The sequence below is a fragment of the Lissotriton vulgaris genome, chromosome 11 (assembly GCF_964263255.1).
Source record: "Lissotriton vulgaris chromosome 11, aLisVul1.2, whole genome shotgun sequence".
NCBI lineage: Eukaryota > Metazoa > Chordata > Amphibia > Caudata > Salamandridae > Lissotriton > Lissotriton vulgaris.
Window position 1 is genome coordinate 1,003,258,355 of NC_141699.1, and position 18,246 is coordinate 1,003,276,600.

The following is an 18,246-nucleotide window of genomic DNA, read 5'->3' on the forward strand; positions in this document are numbered from 1 at the left end:
TATGGATAAATACAGACGGAAATGGCAAAAAGATAAATACCATGAAACCAGGAGCCCTAATTAAAATGTCTATTGACCTCAATGAGAAGGACTTTCTTTTCTGTAGGGTTTATTATTTCTGATTTCTCGTTGGTTGATGGTTAAAAACACTAAGTACCTTACACTGGATCAATTAGATCTAATAACTTAGAAGCAAATGTTTCTTTGCAAGATTTACTTCTTAGCAATTAATTGTTTTCATGTCGCTGTAGCATTTTTTAATGCAAGCCGTAACAAATATAAAAAGAAATTACACAGTGTAACTTGACATCTACCGGGGAGAAAGACTAACTCGGTGCACATTTTGCTCATGAGAGAGTGTATTGTATCCAGATCTGTATTTTGGCCTTTGTAGTAGACAGCAAACACAGCAGATTAGATGGCAAATAGTTTCTATTTACTGTTTCTCTTTAAAGTGAAGAAGTTACTTACCTTCAGTTAGGCTCTTTCTAGTGGTGACTATCTAGCAACAGATTACCCACCTTTTGAATATTTCCCAGGCATCAGGCTTAATCTGGAAACTTTTTCAGACTACCTCTGAGTGCCGAAATTGGAACCATTTGGCTCTGCACTGATGCCGTTCCACTCTGGAATTGACGTGCAGAGCTACTGAAGGCCCTACTCCAGCCTGCTGACGTCAGATGCTTTTGAGACGGTCTGCCCTTCCAGACGTAAAGCACCAAAAGCAAACTGAAATATCCTTGTGAAGATTCCTAGACTTGGAGTTTTATAAAGAGGTAGAATCACAGCACGGGAGGATAGGCGGGTCGGTGAGGAATCTGCAGCTATATGCAGCTATAGTCATTACCAGAAATAGAATTATGGAAAATAACATAACTTGTTCTTCTAAAAGACTTCTAGCTGCAGACTCCTCACCTTTTGAATAGATACCAAAGTAGCATGTAAGGAAGGTGGGCTGTGGATGTACTCAAACCTGAAATTCCTGTATGAGTGAGCAGCAGGCTTGACTGTCTAGACAATAGTGGTCTGTGAACGCATGGAGGGATGCCCACTTACCTCCCTGGCAGATGTCCAGGATAGGGACTCTGCATGCTAACAAAGTGGTAGAAGTGTTACCTTGGTGGAATAAGCACGCAATCCTCCTGGAGGCTTTTTCTTCGCCAGTGCATTTCAGATCTTAGTGCAGAGCACGATCCAGCTTGAGATGGTTCCCTTCTGCACAGTCTTGCCTTTTTGTCGCTCCAGAGAACCCCACATATAGCTTATCATCTACCTGGTGGTCTTTGATGTGGTCAATGTGGAAGCTCAGCATTCTATGAGCTGGAGCCTCTCCTGCTTAGAATGGTGAGATGGAGCATAAAAGACCAGCAGAGTGAAGGATTGACAGACGTGGAATGGAGTCCCAACCTTCAGGAGAAAGGATGCTCCAATACACACCAGGTTGCCAGGGAGGTGGATGGAGGATGAACACAGAAAGCATGAAGTTCACTCAAACGCTGTGCTGAGGTGACGGTGACTAGGACCACACTTTTGACGATGAGAAGCCAGAAAGGACAACTGTGGAGTGGCTCGAACGGAGTACACATCAGATACGCAAGGACAAGACAGAGGTCCAATTGGGTGAAAAGCATGTTGCATCCCTTTCAGTATGCATCACAACAGCTGATTTAAATAAAGAGGGCTGATTAGGCAATTGTAAGAAGGCCGAAAGGTTTGAAGGATAACTTCTAATTGTGCCCAGAGGAAGGCCTTGTGGGGCAAAATCAGAACAAATAATAAAATAGTTTTGGTCTGGAGGAGGCTAATTTGGTGAGTGCTGCACAAAACCACAAATTTGTCTCAACAACAGGTGTATACAGTTTTTGTTCGAGGGACACCTTGCTGCCAAGATTAAATCCATCTCATCTAGAGGAAGGCCGAAGGTAATTAGCTGTTGCTGCACAATCTCGACACATGAAGGTGGAGGTTGCGAAGGCCAGGGTGAAGAACCAGACCATTCTGCTGCGATAGCAAATACTCCCAGTGGAGCAGCCTCATCGGAGCACAGATACTCAAGCCCAGTCTTTAGTCACTGGGAGGACTTGGGCCTGGTCTGATCTTCCTAGAACTCTGGAGAGGAGTGGTATTAGAGTAAAGTCTTACAGAGTCCTGAGTTCCATTTAGTGCGGAAAAGGTGTCCGGGCAAGAGACACCTCGGAAACAACAATGTGCAGTATTGCTAACATTACGGGTTATCGGCTGTGGCAAAGAGACTGAGCCAAGGTTTTCCTCATTTGTGGAAGAGACCTCTCACCACTTTCAGATGTAGCAGACAGTCACGATACGGTAGGCGCCGACAGCTGAATTTGTCAGCCTTACATTGAAGAAGTCCTGCCAGATGGTTCACCACCAAGACAATTCCTTGGTGGTCCAGTCATTTCCAGAGGTACAAGGTCTCCTCGCACAGGATCCGGGATTCCACCACCCTCTGTTTGTTACAGTATCACATGGCACATTCTATGAGCTACTGTAGCAACCGCCCCTTGATAATGGGCCGGAAGGTTCTCAGGGCCAAACTTACGGCCCTTAACTCCAAAAGGTTGATACAGAGTCAGGACTCACCTGAAGACCCAAGACCACTCATCTCCACCTCTCCCAGATGGCCTCCACAACCCAGCATCAGTCACCACTGTCAGTTTTGGGGAGCGGAAGGGAGAGGGGTTAGTTGCTGATGCAAACGCGGTCCAGTAGCCATCACTGCAGATCTTCTGCAGTGTCCTCCAACATCTGAACGTGGTAAGCAGTCCCCTTGATACTGGGCCCACTGGGACTTTAGATCCTGCTGCAGAGCCCATATATAACACCTGGCGTGCCTGACTAGAAGATGCACAAGGCTATCAGTCCCAGCAGCCTCCACGCCGAATTCACTGAAATTGAGGACAAAGGCTAAAAGACTGGCATATTAGCCTGAGTGTCCTGGACTCTCTTTCCCGGGAGAAAGGCACAAAACCGAACCATGTCCAGAATGGCTCAGGTGAAAGGGGTCGTTGTGACTTTGACCATTGAGTATGAAGCCCAAAGATGGCAGGAGGGTCACCGTAGTCTGAGACAGTTGACGACTGCCTGGGGTGAACCCGCCTTCAACAGTCAGTAATTGAGGTAGCCCAGAAAGAATTTGTAGATTCTGCTTCCCATCAGGTGGCTGTGATCCTGTAAGGGCACACTAAAGGGGTTTTGCAGGTGGGGCTGCGGGAGCTGGTAGACTGAGTGGCATGCTGACCTTGGCCACTGGGGTGGTCGGCACGATGGCCTCTCCTGAGAAACCATTGGGTTCCCCGTTGCAGTGGGATAGCCTGGTGATAGGGAATGCCTCTGGAGGAAGGTTGGAAGTTAGCGGCAAGGCTGGGTGGAAAAGCCTCAGAGAGCGTGAGGTGGCCCAACTCTTACGCGACCGACGAGTCCAATCAAACTTTATGTTTGGTAAGTGAGCAATGGATTTTGCCTGTGAATCCAGTTGAATAGTCACTCATGGCTATGAATGGCAACGCTGGTGCCTGTAGCCTGCCTGATGGAGTCAATGGTGTCCAAGACACAATGAACTTGTGAACTTGGCCGCATCACAACCATCCTAATTGGCCTGTGACAGAACAGGGTGAAGTTCTTCAGGAACACCTGGGAGGACTGGAGGACTTGCGCCACCCAGCCCCTGTGGGCATGAGTCTAGCAGCCTAGTAAGCAGGAAGCATTAATGAACAGTAGATGAGTGGACACATTTATTGAACTCCTCCACTCGCTTCGACTCCCTGTCAGGGGGAGTGGTAGGAAAACTGTTTGGGTTGGTCCAGCTAGTGGAGGCCTGCACCACAAGGATCTCAGAGAAGGATGCTTCGACAAGAAGGATGCATCACCAAAAAGGCTGGGTAGCCTAGAGCAGGAGTGATGGTGTCTGGCAATCTGCCAGTTAACCTGAGGGCAGGTACAATGCGTAACCCAAGGCTCTACTATAGGATCCGTTAAGGCCTCATTAAAATATAGAATAGGGTAAGAAGCAGTCTGGCTAAAACTTTATTTTTTTACCTCCAAAAGCAGAAGGTCACAGAGCTCAGCCGCTCCACACATAATCATGGCGCAGTACGCAGAGTGTTCCGTGGCTGGGCCAGGAGGGGAGAAAAGGGTTGACTACGGGGAGGTGTGTAGCCCACTAGCATCTTGCAAGACCTCATACCTACTGTTATCACCATAGGGCTGAGCAAAGTCATGACCTTAATGAGGGTCGTCGCTTGAGTCTGACCCAAAAAAAGAATGTAAGGGGAGTTACCTGCCTGTGGTAGGTAAGAGTAGAAACTTCAGTCGCATTCCATTGAGACGTTGGTCGAATTTAAACCGCGTAGAACCAGCATCGGAAAGAGCAATCTGGGCCACATCTTCGGGCGACAAAAGTCGGCTTTAACACAAGCAGGTTTGAGTAGGGTGTGGGCAATGAGGGTGGCGTCAGTACTGGAGCAAAGAGCTGAAGCAGCAAAGAGGGTCCAGATGGTGTCAAGGGAGAACCTGCCAGCAGAAATCCAGGCAGCAGGCCTCATGGCTCCTTGGGACCTGAAGGCGTGTCAGAGGTAGTTGTTAAAGAACTGAAGAGCCATAGCATGGCTGAGTGAAACTCTTTAATTTGGTGAAGTGTGGCTGAATGTCCCGAAAACTCTTTGTGCCAGTACCAGCTGTGGAAACAGTTCCGAAGTCAAACAACTTGGGGAACGAGACTATTGGCACCGCCGACACGCGTTTCATGAGGGAAGTGGGAAGGGCGCGATAGAGCAGAACTCCTCCTTATGTTCCCCTTACTTTCCTGAGGATTTGGAGTGCAACAAAGACCAGACTTGAGAGCTGTTCCGTCGACTCCATGAGCGGGACCAGGAACAAACATTCGACTATAAGAGGTCCAGGTGCTGCGCCTTCTTGTGCTTGGCGACGTAAAGATTCACCTTGCATTCCATGATGGCCTTCCGGTCCCCGCAGATCTTGGATTTGGGGCTTGACCCCAGAAACCGCAGGCAAACCTGGTGGGGATCTGTCACAGACATTTGTTTGTATCAGTCCTTACAGGTCTTAAAACTGGTCATGTTTAGGGAGTTACAACCCTTGTATACTGCTGAAAATTTGGTAAAAATCAGTGTCAGTGACGAGAAAGTTCTGGATGTGTGTCTAGAGGTGTGGAAATAAAGAAATTGACGTAAGGGTGCACTCTGCCACCTTCAGGCATGCAGAGGTACTATGAAAATGTTTCCGGATCGAGTCTGACGCCTGGGGCATATTCAGAAGGTGAGGAACCTTTCAGTTAGAAGTATCTATCGGAATAACATGTTACAGACTCTTTGGCTCATCCCAAACATTTCTGACTACTATGGACTCTGAAATATCTTTACAAACTTTTCCCTCTGCCTATACAATTCACCTAACAGTTGCAAATGTTCACCACTCTCAAAACCATCAGATCTTCCCTTTTTTAATCCGATTAGTCTATCCCTTTTCAAAATACTAGAGTAAATGTATGCAATTGCAAGAGCAAAACTAACCACAACTATTCCTAAAAGGGAAAAAGAATCACCTATTACTAATGTACTACCAATTTACAAGAAACCTTAGGTTTTGCAGTGTGTGCTACTTGCCATAAAGCGCTTCAATGCCTCATCCAGGGTAGTAAGCATTATATAAACATAACTTACATTGTCAAACACCATTTCAGTGACCTGCACTTTTGGCTTCTTTCAAACATATTTGTGTGTGATAAGAACATCAGGCATTATTTGATATATTCATTGTTCTATATAACACTTGGGAAACCCTTTATCTTCTCAAAAGTATCTGTTACAGAAAACAGGCACAAGGGTAAAGTGATGCCTTAAAATTTAAGAAACATAGGGGAAAAAGAGTCATCAGTAGAGGTGGAGGAAGAAAGCAAGGGAAAAGTGAAGAAATATGTAGAGTGGAATGACCTGCCACCAATGTTTTGGTGAAGAACAGTGATACTGTTCTGGGTAGCGGTTCTTAGGTGTCTGGTTCCTTGTAAAGTAGTTTTCAGTTTAGTAAGGCGTGGAGGTGCTTCGCTATGAAGAGCCTTGTGTACAAAGGTCTCGAATTTTATCCTTTGATTTTAGTGGGTTCCAAAGAGTGGTGCAGTGATTAGTGTGTTTCAGGCCGGGTAGAAGAGGAGCATAGTTCTCGATTCTGTGAAATTTACTAATGATTTTAGCATAAATAGTGTTAGAGTAGTCTATTCTGGAGACCAACACTACCAAGGCAAAGATGACTGTTAGGGGTAATAATCACACAAGTAGAATCAGTCAAAGCTTGCGCAAGTTGTATGAGGCATTTGTAACAACGTTATTCACTTGAGAGATCTTTGATGGGTAACAGTCTAGCACAATGCCCAGGTTGCAGACATTTTGAGAATGAGTTGGTGGGTGGCCCATAGAAGGAGGCTGGTCAAACAGAACCAGCGTTGGTCACCTGGACCAAGAAGCATTGTCCAGTTTGAGGAGCTGATACACAACCAATTTGAGTGTTCTCAATGTTAGATGCTTTTGAAATATTTCATGGCTTTTATATAGTTACCTGGATCACTAACTACTTTTATATGCAATTGAGTGTCATCTGCATACATAGGATATGCCAAGTTAAGGCTTTCAAATATAGCTGCAAGTAGGATTATGCAGATTTTGTAGAGGGTTATGAGAGAGTATCATTGTGGGCCACTTCAGGTAATGTTGTTGGAGCAGGATATGCGCGTGAGCCAGATACGAGGGGGAACACATTCACTGGTGAGACCCGTTCGCTAGAAATAAAGGAAACCACTTTAGGGCAGTTCCATTCACACACCAGTCTGTGCTGCTATATCGAATGTTGCAGAGAGATCAAGAAGAATCCAAGCACAAGCTTGCATTCATCTAGTGAGTATATGTTTTCTGATAGTGTCAGTAGTGGTCCCTGATCCCCGAGATGGCAGAACCGAGATTAAAGTTCACATAGGACATTGTGATGTTCCAAGTAAAATGACAGTTAGTATTTGACCATAGATTCCAGTATTTTGGACAGGCAGGGAAAATGATAAATCAGTGAATAATTGCTAGGTGTGGCCCTCAACAGACTATTGGCCTCCTTCGGCGACTTCATGGCTTCATTAGATCTGAAAATTTATACCAAAAAATCTCAAGTCATGATCGTTGGACCGGCCAGTAGGAAAAAGAAAACAAATACATTTTTTTGCACAGGCAAAGTAGTAAAGAGGGTTCCAATCTTCACCTATCTGGGGGTAGTCTTTGACGATAGAGGAACGTGGGGTCCCCAATATAAGTCAAAAAGCAACGCAGTAGCAAGATCGGCTGCAGCCCTGTTGAGCTTTGCTAAAAGGATGGGGGCAATATACCAAGGGAGGCTATCCTTAAAGTATATGAAGCCAAATGTTTGGCCATAGTCACCTACGGTTCTGCCATCTGGGGACATACAAACCCTGATATCATCCAGAAGGTGGAGAACAAATTTATAAGATCCCTGCTTTCTGTTCCCCAGTCCACCCCTACCTTTACAATACACTCAGGCTGGGCATGGGGTTTGTAACAGATTTATTAAAATCCGCACCTGTAATTTGTTGGTTAAAAACCTGGCTGAACCAGGAAATCTCCTTAAACCATTCGATTCTTAAAGACTGCCTTGCCCTGGACAGAGCTCACAGAATCCCATGGCTGGTTTATGTTAAATTGATGCTCACGAATGTAGGGCGAATGAGTCCATGAACGTTCTGTCTGTGAAGCGGTGGTCTTCCGTCAGGGAGAAAGCATGGTCGTCCGGGAAGAGATCTCCCGACTGTGCGTAGTTGGTATTTGGACAATGTGCGCTGTACCACAGATTCGCCTGTAATGGGAGGCCAATGAGGGTTAGGCAACGGCAGTGCAGGCGAGTATAGTTTCTTAACGTGTAGTAGACGTCACAGTTTATCCCAAGCCCAACATGTAGTGGACACTGGCTGTATGTCTTGTGGGTCCCGAGGGAGTCCCCATGGAAGGATGGAAGTGAGGGCCAAATCAGTCTCAGGAACTTGATATGTTATTTATATTTATTCCTTACTTTTGTAATTGGATGTAATGTTGTATCGTATTTGCTGTGATTACTCGTATTTTGTGTCTTTTTTTATTTTTAATAATCGAATAAAAGTGATTGACTGACTGACTGATAAATCAGTGAATAATTGCTAGGCAATTTTGGGGCAGAATTGGCCTTTTTCGAAAAGTGGGATTATCCTACCATGTTTGAGCGTGTTTCCTCACAATGCTGAAGAGAGGCATTGACAAATTTAGTAATAATGGTTGTAAGAACTGGTTGGCAGAGTTGAAGGACCTAGGCATTGCAGATTTCTTGGAGACAATGCGGCCGGATTGCGGATACTTGCAATTTCACTTATTTCCACCTCTAGGGTACAGGACAGGTCAGTGAATCTGATGGAACTTGGGGTTGTTGTAATTGAGGGTAAGCCGAGCTGGAGGAAGCAGTTATGCTGGCTCATCCAATGGCTATTTTGTTATGAAAGTAGGTCAATTAGGTCGTCCCCATTAAGGCTTGGGTGAAGTGGCAGTAAAGTTTGTTAGTTCTTTACATGTCTAGAAGAGCTTCCTGGTCGAGTTATTCACTTCAATAATGCAGTATTGGAAATGCAAATTTAGCTTTGCACACTATTTGTCTTCGAGGCTGACCATTAAGCCCCTGCCTTTCAAGCTGACAAATATTGAAGAACTAGTCATTCTAGTATTCATTTAAATTTGGAACTGTCCAACAAAGATTTTAATATTTCTGTGAAAAAACAATAAAGTAATGGCTAGTATGATTGAATTAATTGTATCCTTTGGTAATTACTCTGGGCTCTATTCCTCCACATTTGCTTTCTTAACACTGGCACAATATCTAGCTGTGTAACAGGGAGAGAGTGGGATACCTGTCTAATTCTTTCCATTTCGTTATTGGTTACAATTTCTCCCCCATCTTGTTCATTTAGGCAGGTGGGAAACTGGTAGATTTTGTGATATGGAGAAGCACAACTAAATATGAAACAGCTTGCAATGTCTGGACCTCATGGGCCACTCTATTGGCATTGGTATGCACTGCTCCGCAAGCTTCCCGAGTACCAACTGCCGCATGCAAGGAAAATGCTCTGAGAGACAAGCTTAGACTCTGATCTTTTCCAACCTACAAAACTGCTGGACGTGCCCTGCACACTATGGGTGCATGGCAGCTCTGGCTATTTGAAGTGCGGACAGCAAGCTGCAGGATGGGCAAGAGCAGAAAGCAAATTTTTCAACTTGAGCTTGACCCCAATCAACAATTGGGTTTAACATCTGATTGATGGCCACCAAATATTTTGCCATTGCCTACAGAAGCTCAAACTGGAATTTGTTTTGTGAGCCAGTTACAAAAACACATTTATCTCAGAGTTCACAGTACAGCCAAGTGTCTGTTGGCTGACAGCATTTTAAGTTGACCTAACGTCATCTTAGAGTATCCCTTGAAATGGACTTGAGATTTTTTCACATACCCGATTTGATTATGGTGACTCCATTGTATAGTCTGGCATAAAACTCATCACTTGGTGCATTAACTCAGTCAATCAAGGTGTATACTTTGGATGGTTAAGTCTCTATGTCCAAATGTTTATTGTTTGCTAAAAAGAAGAAAAATGGACTTGACCTTTTTACTATTTGATCTTGGCAAACTTCATTTTGTGGCAGAGGAGGAGCGGGCTAGATAGGCCGGAGCCATATTCTCACAAGCGAGTGAGTTCATTAAAATTAGTGTCAAAAACAATAGGAACAGTGGGGAAGCATTAAATCATCAGAGCTTGCGGATACTACTTTAGGCTGGTCTTTGGCAGGTGTTCCGTGATTGACACAGCGAGACTTGACCTAATTTTTTAGTGGCCCCACATGGATAGTCTGTCAGAAAAACGTGATAAATATTATCTTTTTCAAACGGGCAGTGTAACAATTGTTCCAGTACTTAGCCCAGATGGCACGGTAGTGATGCAAGCACTTCATGAACATCACTTCCATGGAGTAACTGAATTTGTATTGATAGTAGGGTGAGCCACAGCTGAATAACGTAGGTTGGACAGAACACTGTCCTAAAAGTACAGGTCTGAGTAAAGTAGCAAACAGTCCCATTAGCAGCAAACCATCTGATAGAGGGGGTTCCTCTGCTTTTGGTCATCCTGATCTCAGTGCCAACATGGCCAAAGGGCTTCATTAACCCCTTCAGTGCTGCGCGAATTCCGCTGCGGTGCTGAAGGTTCTAAAGAACCTATGGACTCATGACGGAACGGTTCCGTCATGAGCACCGGCCAACCAACGCTCATGACGGAACCGTTACGTCATGAGCACCGAAGGGGCTAAGGATCCAGCAATGAATGTCATATCAGTAATTGTTTCTGTTAGGTTGTAACAGCCAAGTTGTCGAGCAATTTTGCTCATTCTAAAACTTTTACACGATTATAAACTGGAAAACGAAGTACAGGAGTTTATAGGAAAACAAAAATCAGTAATGTAATAACCACAGAAGTATTTTATTAATAAAGCTGCTCTCCTCTTTGGTGCAACTAAGAGAATAGGTGATGTAATTCACATACTTGATATTTGTGTCAAAACTCCACATCAATATGGCTTTAAACTATTCTAAACCTGTACACACATCAGTAAATCACAAAGAGAGCACTCGTCTAGCTGACAAACGATTTGCAATTGTTTAATTACATTATAACAGGTTAAAATACATACAAATATTCAATTATATAAAATACATACCAGATCCCAATCAACATTGCGGAAAAATGGATGGCCCTGTATGTCAGCAAATCCAGTTTGTGGATGACAACCTAAACGGTCCTTTGGGTCCTTAATAAGACAAAGAATAAAGTCACCTGTTAATAAGATCTACACAAAATAGTGAAGCCCATATGAAAACAACATTCTCAAGTGAAAAATTAGCACCACAATAAACAAGGAAAATTATTGTTTATCTGGAACAATAGTTTTACATGGGAGAGTGGCAATCAAAAGAAGCTGATGTTTGGCCTTTCATGAGTGCCTCCATAAACGCTGCCCAGACTGGACTGCCCACAATTTATAGGAAAAACAATACTGCCACACCTCAGGTGCTTTTGTGCGGAGGTGAATTCCTCACTGATGCAGGGAATTGAGCTTGAGCTCTGCTAAATGTGTACATTATTAACTATTAAAAGCACCTGTGTTGGAGGTACAGATTGATTGAAAACCTCTTCATCAACAGATACAGACCTCACCAAGATATTTGCACATTACCGATCTCATATCTTCCCATATACCTACGGGGATCTGCAAGGATTGAAGGAGTTGGAGCAAGTTCCGTGACAGAAGGGTGGATGACGTGGGAGCCACCTGCGTCAGCATACATGGCCTGTGAGAACAACAAGGGAACCAAGCGTGGAGATCCACAGAAGAAATTGGCAGACACCGCTGCTAAATGAAGGAGTCCTGCTCCAGGTCCCAACAATTGAGACTCCAGTGCTTGCAGGAGCGACAATAGCCTGCACCTGCACAAAAAAACCACATGATGGGAGGCTTGAGGGGCAATCTTCTTGAGAACAGGCTGAGCCTGGCTGGACCTAGAGGGGCCCGAGACTATTGCAATCGGGGTTCAGTGAAAATCAGTGGAAAAACACTGGGACTTTGCCTTTGACGCAAGGTAGCATGCTCTGATTGAGGCTGATTGAGGTTGATTAATCCAGTGCTAAAAGGCATGTCTGCGGAGTAGGTTCAAGCCCCTATGTCGAATAATTAGGCAGCAACTCGACCAATTTGCTATGGTGGAACATTGAAGCACTACACATTAGATTTTGCGCGAGACTGATATTCGCTATGGGTAAAGCAGAACAAAGAAAAGCAAAGTTGTTTCAGGCCCAGAGAACGTAAAAGCACCCCAGTGGGGGGAGAGAGGTGGCAGTGGACCCTGATGCCGGCAACAGAGAGGATATGGATATTAAATGTTTACCGCTAGATATGAATAAGACTCTGCACAATATAGATGGTAATATTGACACCCTTTCATCACAAAAAGTGGGTCTGGGGCTTCGTAGGTCCAGCAAACGAGCCCCGGGTAACTATGGCAAAGACAAGAGTAGGCATTTTCTAGGGGGAAGGGGGTGGGGGAGGCAAAGAAAAGAGGGGTTTGATAGGTGATGTTCACAAAGGAGAGAGGGAGGGAATAAAGATGGAATAGCTCCAATTAGGAGCATGAGCCCTCACATATCTTGAGGTGTGTCATGCTTCATCATCGGGCAGCTCCTCGTTGGGCCGGCGCTGCAATTCCCAATGGGCCCGCAATGGGGCTCTTTGCCAGAGATCTTCTCTTTTGCCGATTTGAAGCAGGAAAGTAGTAGTGAGGCGCATGTATAGTGAGTAGAGATGGGAATAAGTGCGTGTGGGTTAATAATAGCTATCGGTATCACAGCAAATGTTTTTATTGGCTGGGTTTCTTTGCTATGTTTTAAAAAAAAGGACTAAACAGTCATGGCTAAAGAGGGGAAATTATACCCGCTTGAGCTCAGGTGGTCAACGTTTCATGCCCTGTGTTGTCCATAGAACCTTGGCATTTCACAGGACCGGGATATCCTCAGCTACTTTAGTGGGGACGGTGTGGGTAGATGTATAGAAGGCCCATCCCCTACAGTCAGGACTCGTGTGGTAGTCCTGTGTGAAAGTGAAAAAAATTGTAAAGAGGCAAATCTATGTATACCGTCTGGAAAACACCTGGAGGGGAAAAGACCAAGTTAAAAAAACAGGTAAAAAAAACACATGGTTAAATAACCACAATTACATTTAGCCTCGAAGTGGGGGTGCCAGAGGGGGAAGGACACCGTGGCAGGACATCTTTAACATGGGTGCAGATTGAATTACTGTAGAAACGTGCAAATCCACTCAAACACCAATAATGTGTATATCTCAGTGGCGATGCCATTTATCAAGGTGCCCGGTAACAAGGGACTGTCCTGCGGGGGCGGTGTTCCACCGAAGGAGTACCATAAAGCATGTGTCCCTTTCAGGCCAGTTAGGGGCTGAAGGGTGCAGGATCCAAAAGGACTCATTTAGAAGGTGGGAGGGGGGTCTAGTGGCCCCAAAGGTGACGTCCAGGCTACTCGCAGAGTGGCGAGGGAGGAACCAGTAATCAAATTAATTCATTAAGTTAATCGGGAGGGGGGCGGCTGGAGTCAAGGCACACCAATGATGTGCTTGTAAAAACATGAAGACTGAATAACCATAAACCGCAGCAAAGGTAAGTTAAAGGAACGGAGTAGGTGGGGGCCGCCAGTGGCAAGATGCTTGAATCAGAAGCCTCAACAAGGTAGGGCTGCTGGCTCTGTCGTACACCGGTAAACGTGCTTTCAAAAAGCGATGGGCTAAATGGCCATATTGAGCAGTAAAACCAAGCCCCCAGCATGGCAGTACATATGTGGGTAACAAGGCGAAAGAGGGCGGGGGACACCGGTGGATTCAAATCAGCAAAGAGCTGATAACCACGTTGATTAATAAAAGTAATCCACCTGCATGACAATACATAATGCCAGTGGGTTATCCAAGAGCGAAGGACTGAAAAGCCAGGTTGGGCGGTAAAAGGTAAGCCCTCTGCAAGGCAGTAGATATGTGGGCAATGAGGTGGAAATAGGCGTAGGACGCCGTTGGCTAGAGGCACGCCCCGGTTTGTGAGCTAACAAATATAATATTGGAGGTCCAAATGACCATGTGAAGCGGTAAACGGCAGCAAAGTAGTTCTATTTGAAAGTAAAAAGGCCGGCGGGGACCACCGAAGGCTGGCTGCGAACACCAGTAGCTGCCGGCAACCGGTACTTACTTCAATGGAGTTTCTCTATGGCAAGGGACCTGCCTGCAGCTTGCCATCACCGGGAATGTTGGGGCCAGACGGGTTCCTATCTTATCTACATGTGTAGACATGCAGGAGCCGCAAGACTAGAACGTGTCCAGGTACTCAAGTAAATGGGAAAAGCGGGGGCCATCTTTAGGTCCAGAGATGGACGCCATCTTGTAGTGATTAGCCTCACAATATAGAGACACTCTTGGCCTTAAAATTACAACAACCTCAAGGGGAACTGTTTTTTGAGAGACTCGTGCTATAAAAAAGGTACCACAGTGCTCATTGCAGTTTGTAGAGGGTCCTGCATACTAACTCAGACGTGCGATAAAAAAAAAAGACACTCTTGACAATAGTGTGTGGAACAACACAAATTCTGCTTCGTACAGAAAGGTGTCAAAAAGAGGGGGGGGGGGTCCAGGGGAGCGAATGGGTGGGCGCCCCTGGTAGTGGAGATTGGTACTCAATATTGACACCCTTACCAGGTGTATGGTTCAAATGAAAGAAAGGCTAGACAAATGTTCTGACCAACGGGATATGTTGGAAAGATGCATATCCAAATTGGAGGATGACACAAATGAACAGGGATGGGAGATAGAGGACGACTGGCTTTGGGCGACAAGCAGTTTCAAGGAGCCCTCCCTCAGCACTTTGGGGTTCATGGCGCATTAGTCCTCAAGTCTTGGATTTGTTGTTCTGCTCCAAGCACCAAAGACAAATCAGGTGGGGGTCTGTCATAGACATCTGTCTGTGACAGGAACCACAGGGCTTAAACCCCACCGGCTATTTACGGGACATCTGGGTCACACTGGAAGACAAAGTATAACAAGCATTTACAATGCAATGGTTTCGCCTTTGGAAAAGTTAGAGCTATTGGCATTGTAAATGACAACATTTGTATTTATGTGTTGGTTTTGGAAACGGATAAATAAATGGCATTGTCATATACAATGGCAATAGCTTAATCTCTCGCAAATGTGAGACCTATTGCATTTGCACCCACAGATACACACAGAGTCACACACACACACACAGAGCCAGCCGCGCGCACGCGCACACACACTCACAGAGCCAGCCGCGCACACACACAGAGCCAGCCGCGCACACACACACACACAGCCAGCCGCGCACACACACACACAGCCAGCCGCGCGCACACACACACACACAGCCAGCCGCGCGCACACACACACACACAGAGCCAGCCGCGCGCACACACACACAGCCAGCCGCGCGCACACACACACAGCCAGCCGTGCGCACACACACACACACACACACAGCCAGCCGCGCGCACACACACACACACACACACAGCCAGCCGCACTCACACACACACAGCTGCACACACACACACACAGCTGCACACACACACACACACACACAGCTGCACACACACACACACACAGCCAGCCGCACACACACAGCCAGCCGCACACACACAGCCAGCCGCACACACACAGCCAGCCACACACACACAGCCAGCCGCACACACACAGCCAGCCGCACACACACACACACACACACACACACAGCCAGCCGCACACACACACACACAGCCAGCCGCGCACACACACACACACAGCCAGCCGCACACACAGCCAGCCGCACATATATGCCCTTGCATTCTGGCCAATGTATAGCTTTCAAAAATTTAAAAACTTTTATCAAAGTATGCTTGGAAACCATACTCCTAGCAAACTTATAAGTATTTCTTTTTCACATGAGCAAATATACATGGTCCAAGATTTTAATCCTAAGAGGTAGGCTCAGCCTTTCTTTACAAGATTGATAACATGAGTGCCATTGATTGGGAAACAATAAGCCAAGAGACCCCAGGGTGAAAGTGCCCCATCAAGAAATACAGGTGTATAAACATGCTATGTTATGTTATATTTGCTGATGCGGAAATCTGTGCGAATGCAAATTCATCCTTTCTACATCCCCTTAACACCCTCCCCCCCCCCCAACCTGTGAATTTATTTTTTTACTCCTCCTCTCTACGGGAGTAAACTTTCAACCTTTTTTATTGTGGGAGAAGAGTAAAGAGGAGTTGGTGAAAACCCTTCAACGTAGAAGTTAGTGTGAACAGACTCAAAGGAATAGTACTCTGGATCTACTGCATAGTCAGTGAGGCTATCAAAGCTTTGATATATTGAGGATGCTGCCATAGTTTGTCACCTCACTACTTGGCACCAGCAGGGGCAAGCGGATGTTTTTTTTTTTTTTACAGTATCTGTAGTTTTCTGGCAAATTGCGGTCCACGGGCAGGTGGATATATTATAAAATTCCACACCCCTGAAAAAGGAAGCGAAAACAAAATAGAGGAAAACAGTAATAGAGAAAGAAAGCATGGACTAAAAAGGAATTAGTAGGAGTATGATAAAAGGACTGAAAGAAGAGGCATGAGATGGTACCAAGACTAAGCAGTCTTAGGTGTTCAGCAACCCCGGAATTCTGCAGCAATCGTGGCGTGAGCTAGGAAAAACTTTGGGCCCTGTATTTAAAAGTTTGCAAATTCAGCACTAGAGTGTTGTGCTCCAAGCATCTCCAATAGGTGTGCATCAACAATCGCCACAGGTGGGCTGGGAAGCGCAATGGATTCAAGCGGTCAATGGGTATTGCAGTTTGCCCAGTTCTATACCATAAGGCATTACCCTTTCAAAGTCATCTAATTGACCATCCCAAGACTGCTTGGGCGCAGACACATCAGCAAGAGCGCGTTTGCATCCACATAGAGATGCAAAAATACAGAAAGTATCTGTACAGTGGTAGCCGAATGGTACATCTCTCGGAGCTATGCATATATAGTGCTGGTAAAGTAGTATTTAAGGTTCTTACTCAGGGAAAGCCCTGCAGTGGAATCTACGGAGCACTCTAGGCACTGACCCTTTTGTTGGTTTAGTGACCATGCAAGTAATGAATTACCAATAATGTTGGTGCACAATTTAGTGTACAATAATTAAGTATTTGCATTTCTTCAGATTTCATATTTTCTCCAGAATAGATGCTTTGTGCTTTACAGTGATATTGCAATCACTTTGTTGACACGAAGGTGTTCCCCGTGTGCCCAATGACACAGTAATGAGTCTAGTGCGTACTGCTATTAGCAAAATCTATATCCGGCGTTATGATACAAAGGGTAAAAGGCATATTCTTATCTTTTCGTACATTCTTATCAAGGTAGCAAAAGTGACTACATAACACAGCCGTCGCTTATTTAGGAACTTAAAAAAGGAAAATTCAAAATGACTTGTATTACCTCGTCTAAAACTCATGTACCGACTGAGAGTTGAACAACATATTTGCATCATTCTCATGGCTATTAACAGGCCAATGCCTGAGAGTGGCTCTTTGTCAGTCTTCTTTCCAGTCTACAGCACTCGGCATGCTGGGACATGTAGTTTCACTTTCCACATAGCGCAGGTATGAATCTGCAAGTCCCAGTGTGTTTTTAGTCCTGTTGACTTAAAAATCAGAACACAATGCGATAAATGCGCAAGATACAGAAAGGAGGCACAAAAGGTATTAAAAATCGACAGTCAGTGCAAGGACCGGGTAGAAGCGAAACGCCTTTATTCAATTAAGCCTGGAGACACAATCAAGGCTCCCTTAATTAACATCACGCTGGAGGTCAGGCCCTGCAGATGGGGGTAACATTTGATAGGCAAACTACTAGAATGTTATGTATAGCAAAAAAAAGGTCCGGATTATGACAAAAGTGTGCGTTATCTGCAGAAAAATGCGCGTCACTTCTTGGTTTTAAAATAGGAAGTCGAATACTCCGACTTCGCTATCCTTAACCAATCCAACTCCTGACTCTTAAAAAAAAGTTTGAGGGCGACAGGTTCAATCTCTCGCTCTGCTTTGGGATTCTTCCGATTGTAGGGGTGAAAAACTCAAGGGGGCAGTAATGATGAGAAGAGACAACAATCTGGACATTCTTTCTTCATTTCACTCGGGGGATCTTATTCCAGCCTATTGAGTATTAACTCCTCTCCGCGAGCCAAAACACATCGCTTCCATGCGCCATATTGTGCATTGAAACAACTTCAAGAGTCCTGGCAAGACCGTGCTTTGTTGACGTGTGGTTAGAGGCGGGCGTTCGATTAAGGTTTTACAACGTAGCACGGCAATATTGCCTCTAGGCGCTACATTATGCAGCACAACATTGCCTCTGATTAGTTTTTTCTGGCTCGTAAAAATAATAGTGGGAGGAGGGGGTAGGTGGGAAGGAATGCATGAATGGTGTAGGGGACTGCCGCTTGAATTAACTGCACAATGCGAAATCCGTTTTGTTGAGCTGTCGTATTCTAGTGCCTTACAAGC

General features: G+C 45.3%; 1 protein-coding gene across 1 annotated transcript in view; it reads right to left on the reverse strand.

The window, feature by feature from the left end:
* Positions 1-18,246, reverse strand: part of PRKCI (protein kinase C iota) — a 199,604-nt gene that overhangs the window by 17,620 nt on the left and 163,738 nt on the right. The window contains exon 16 of the mRNA XM_086944294.1: positions 10,818-10,907. Coding sequence (XP_086800420.1) covers positions 10,818-10,907 — 90 coding nt within the window. The remainder of the gene's footprint in view (positions 1-10,817; positions 10,908-18,246) is intronic.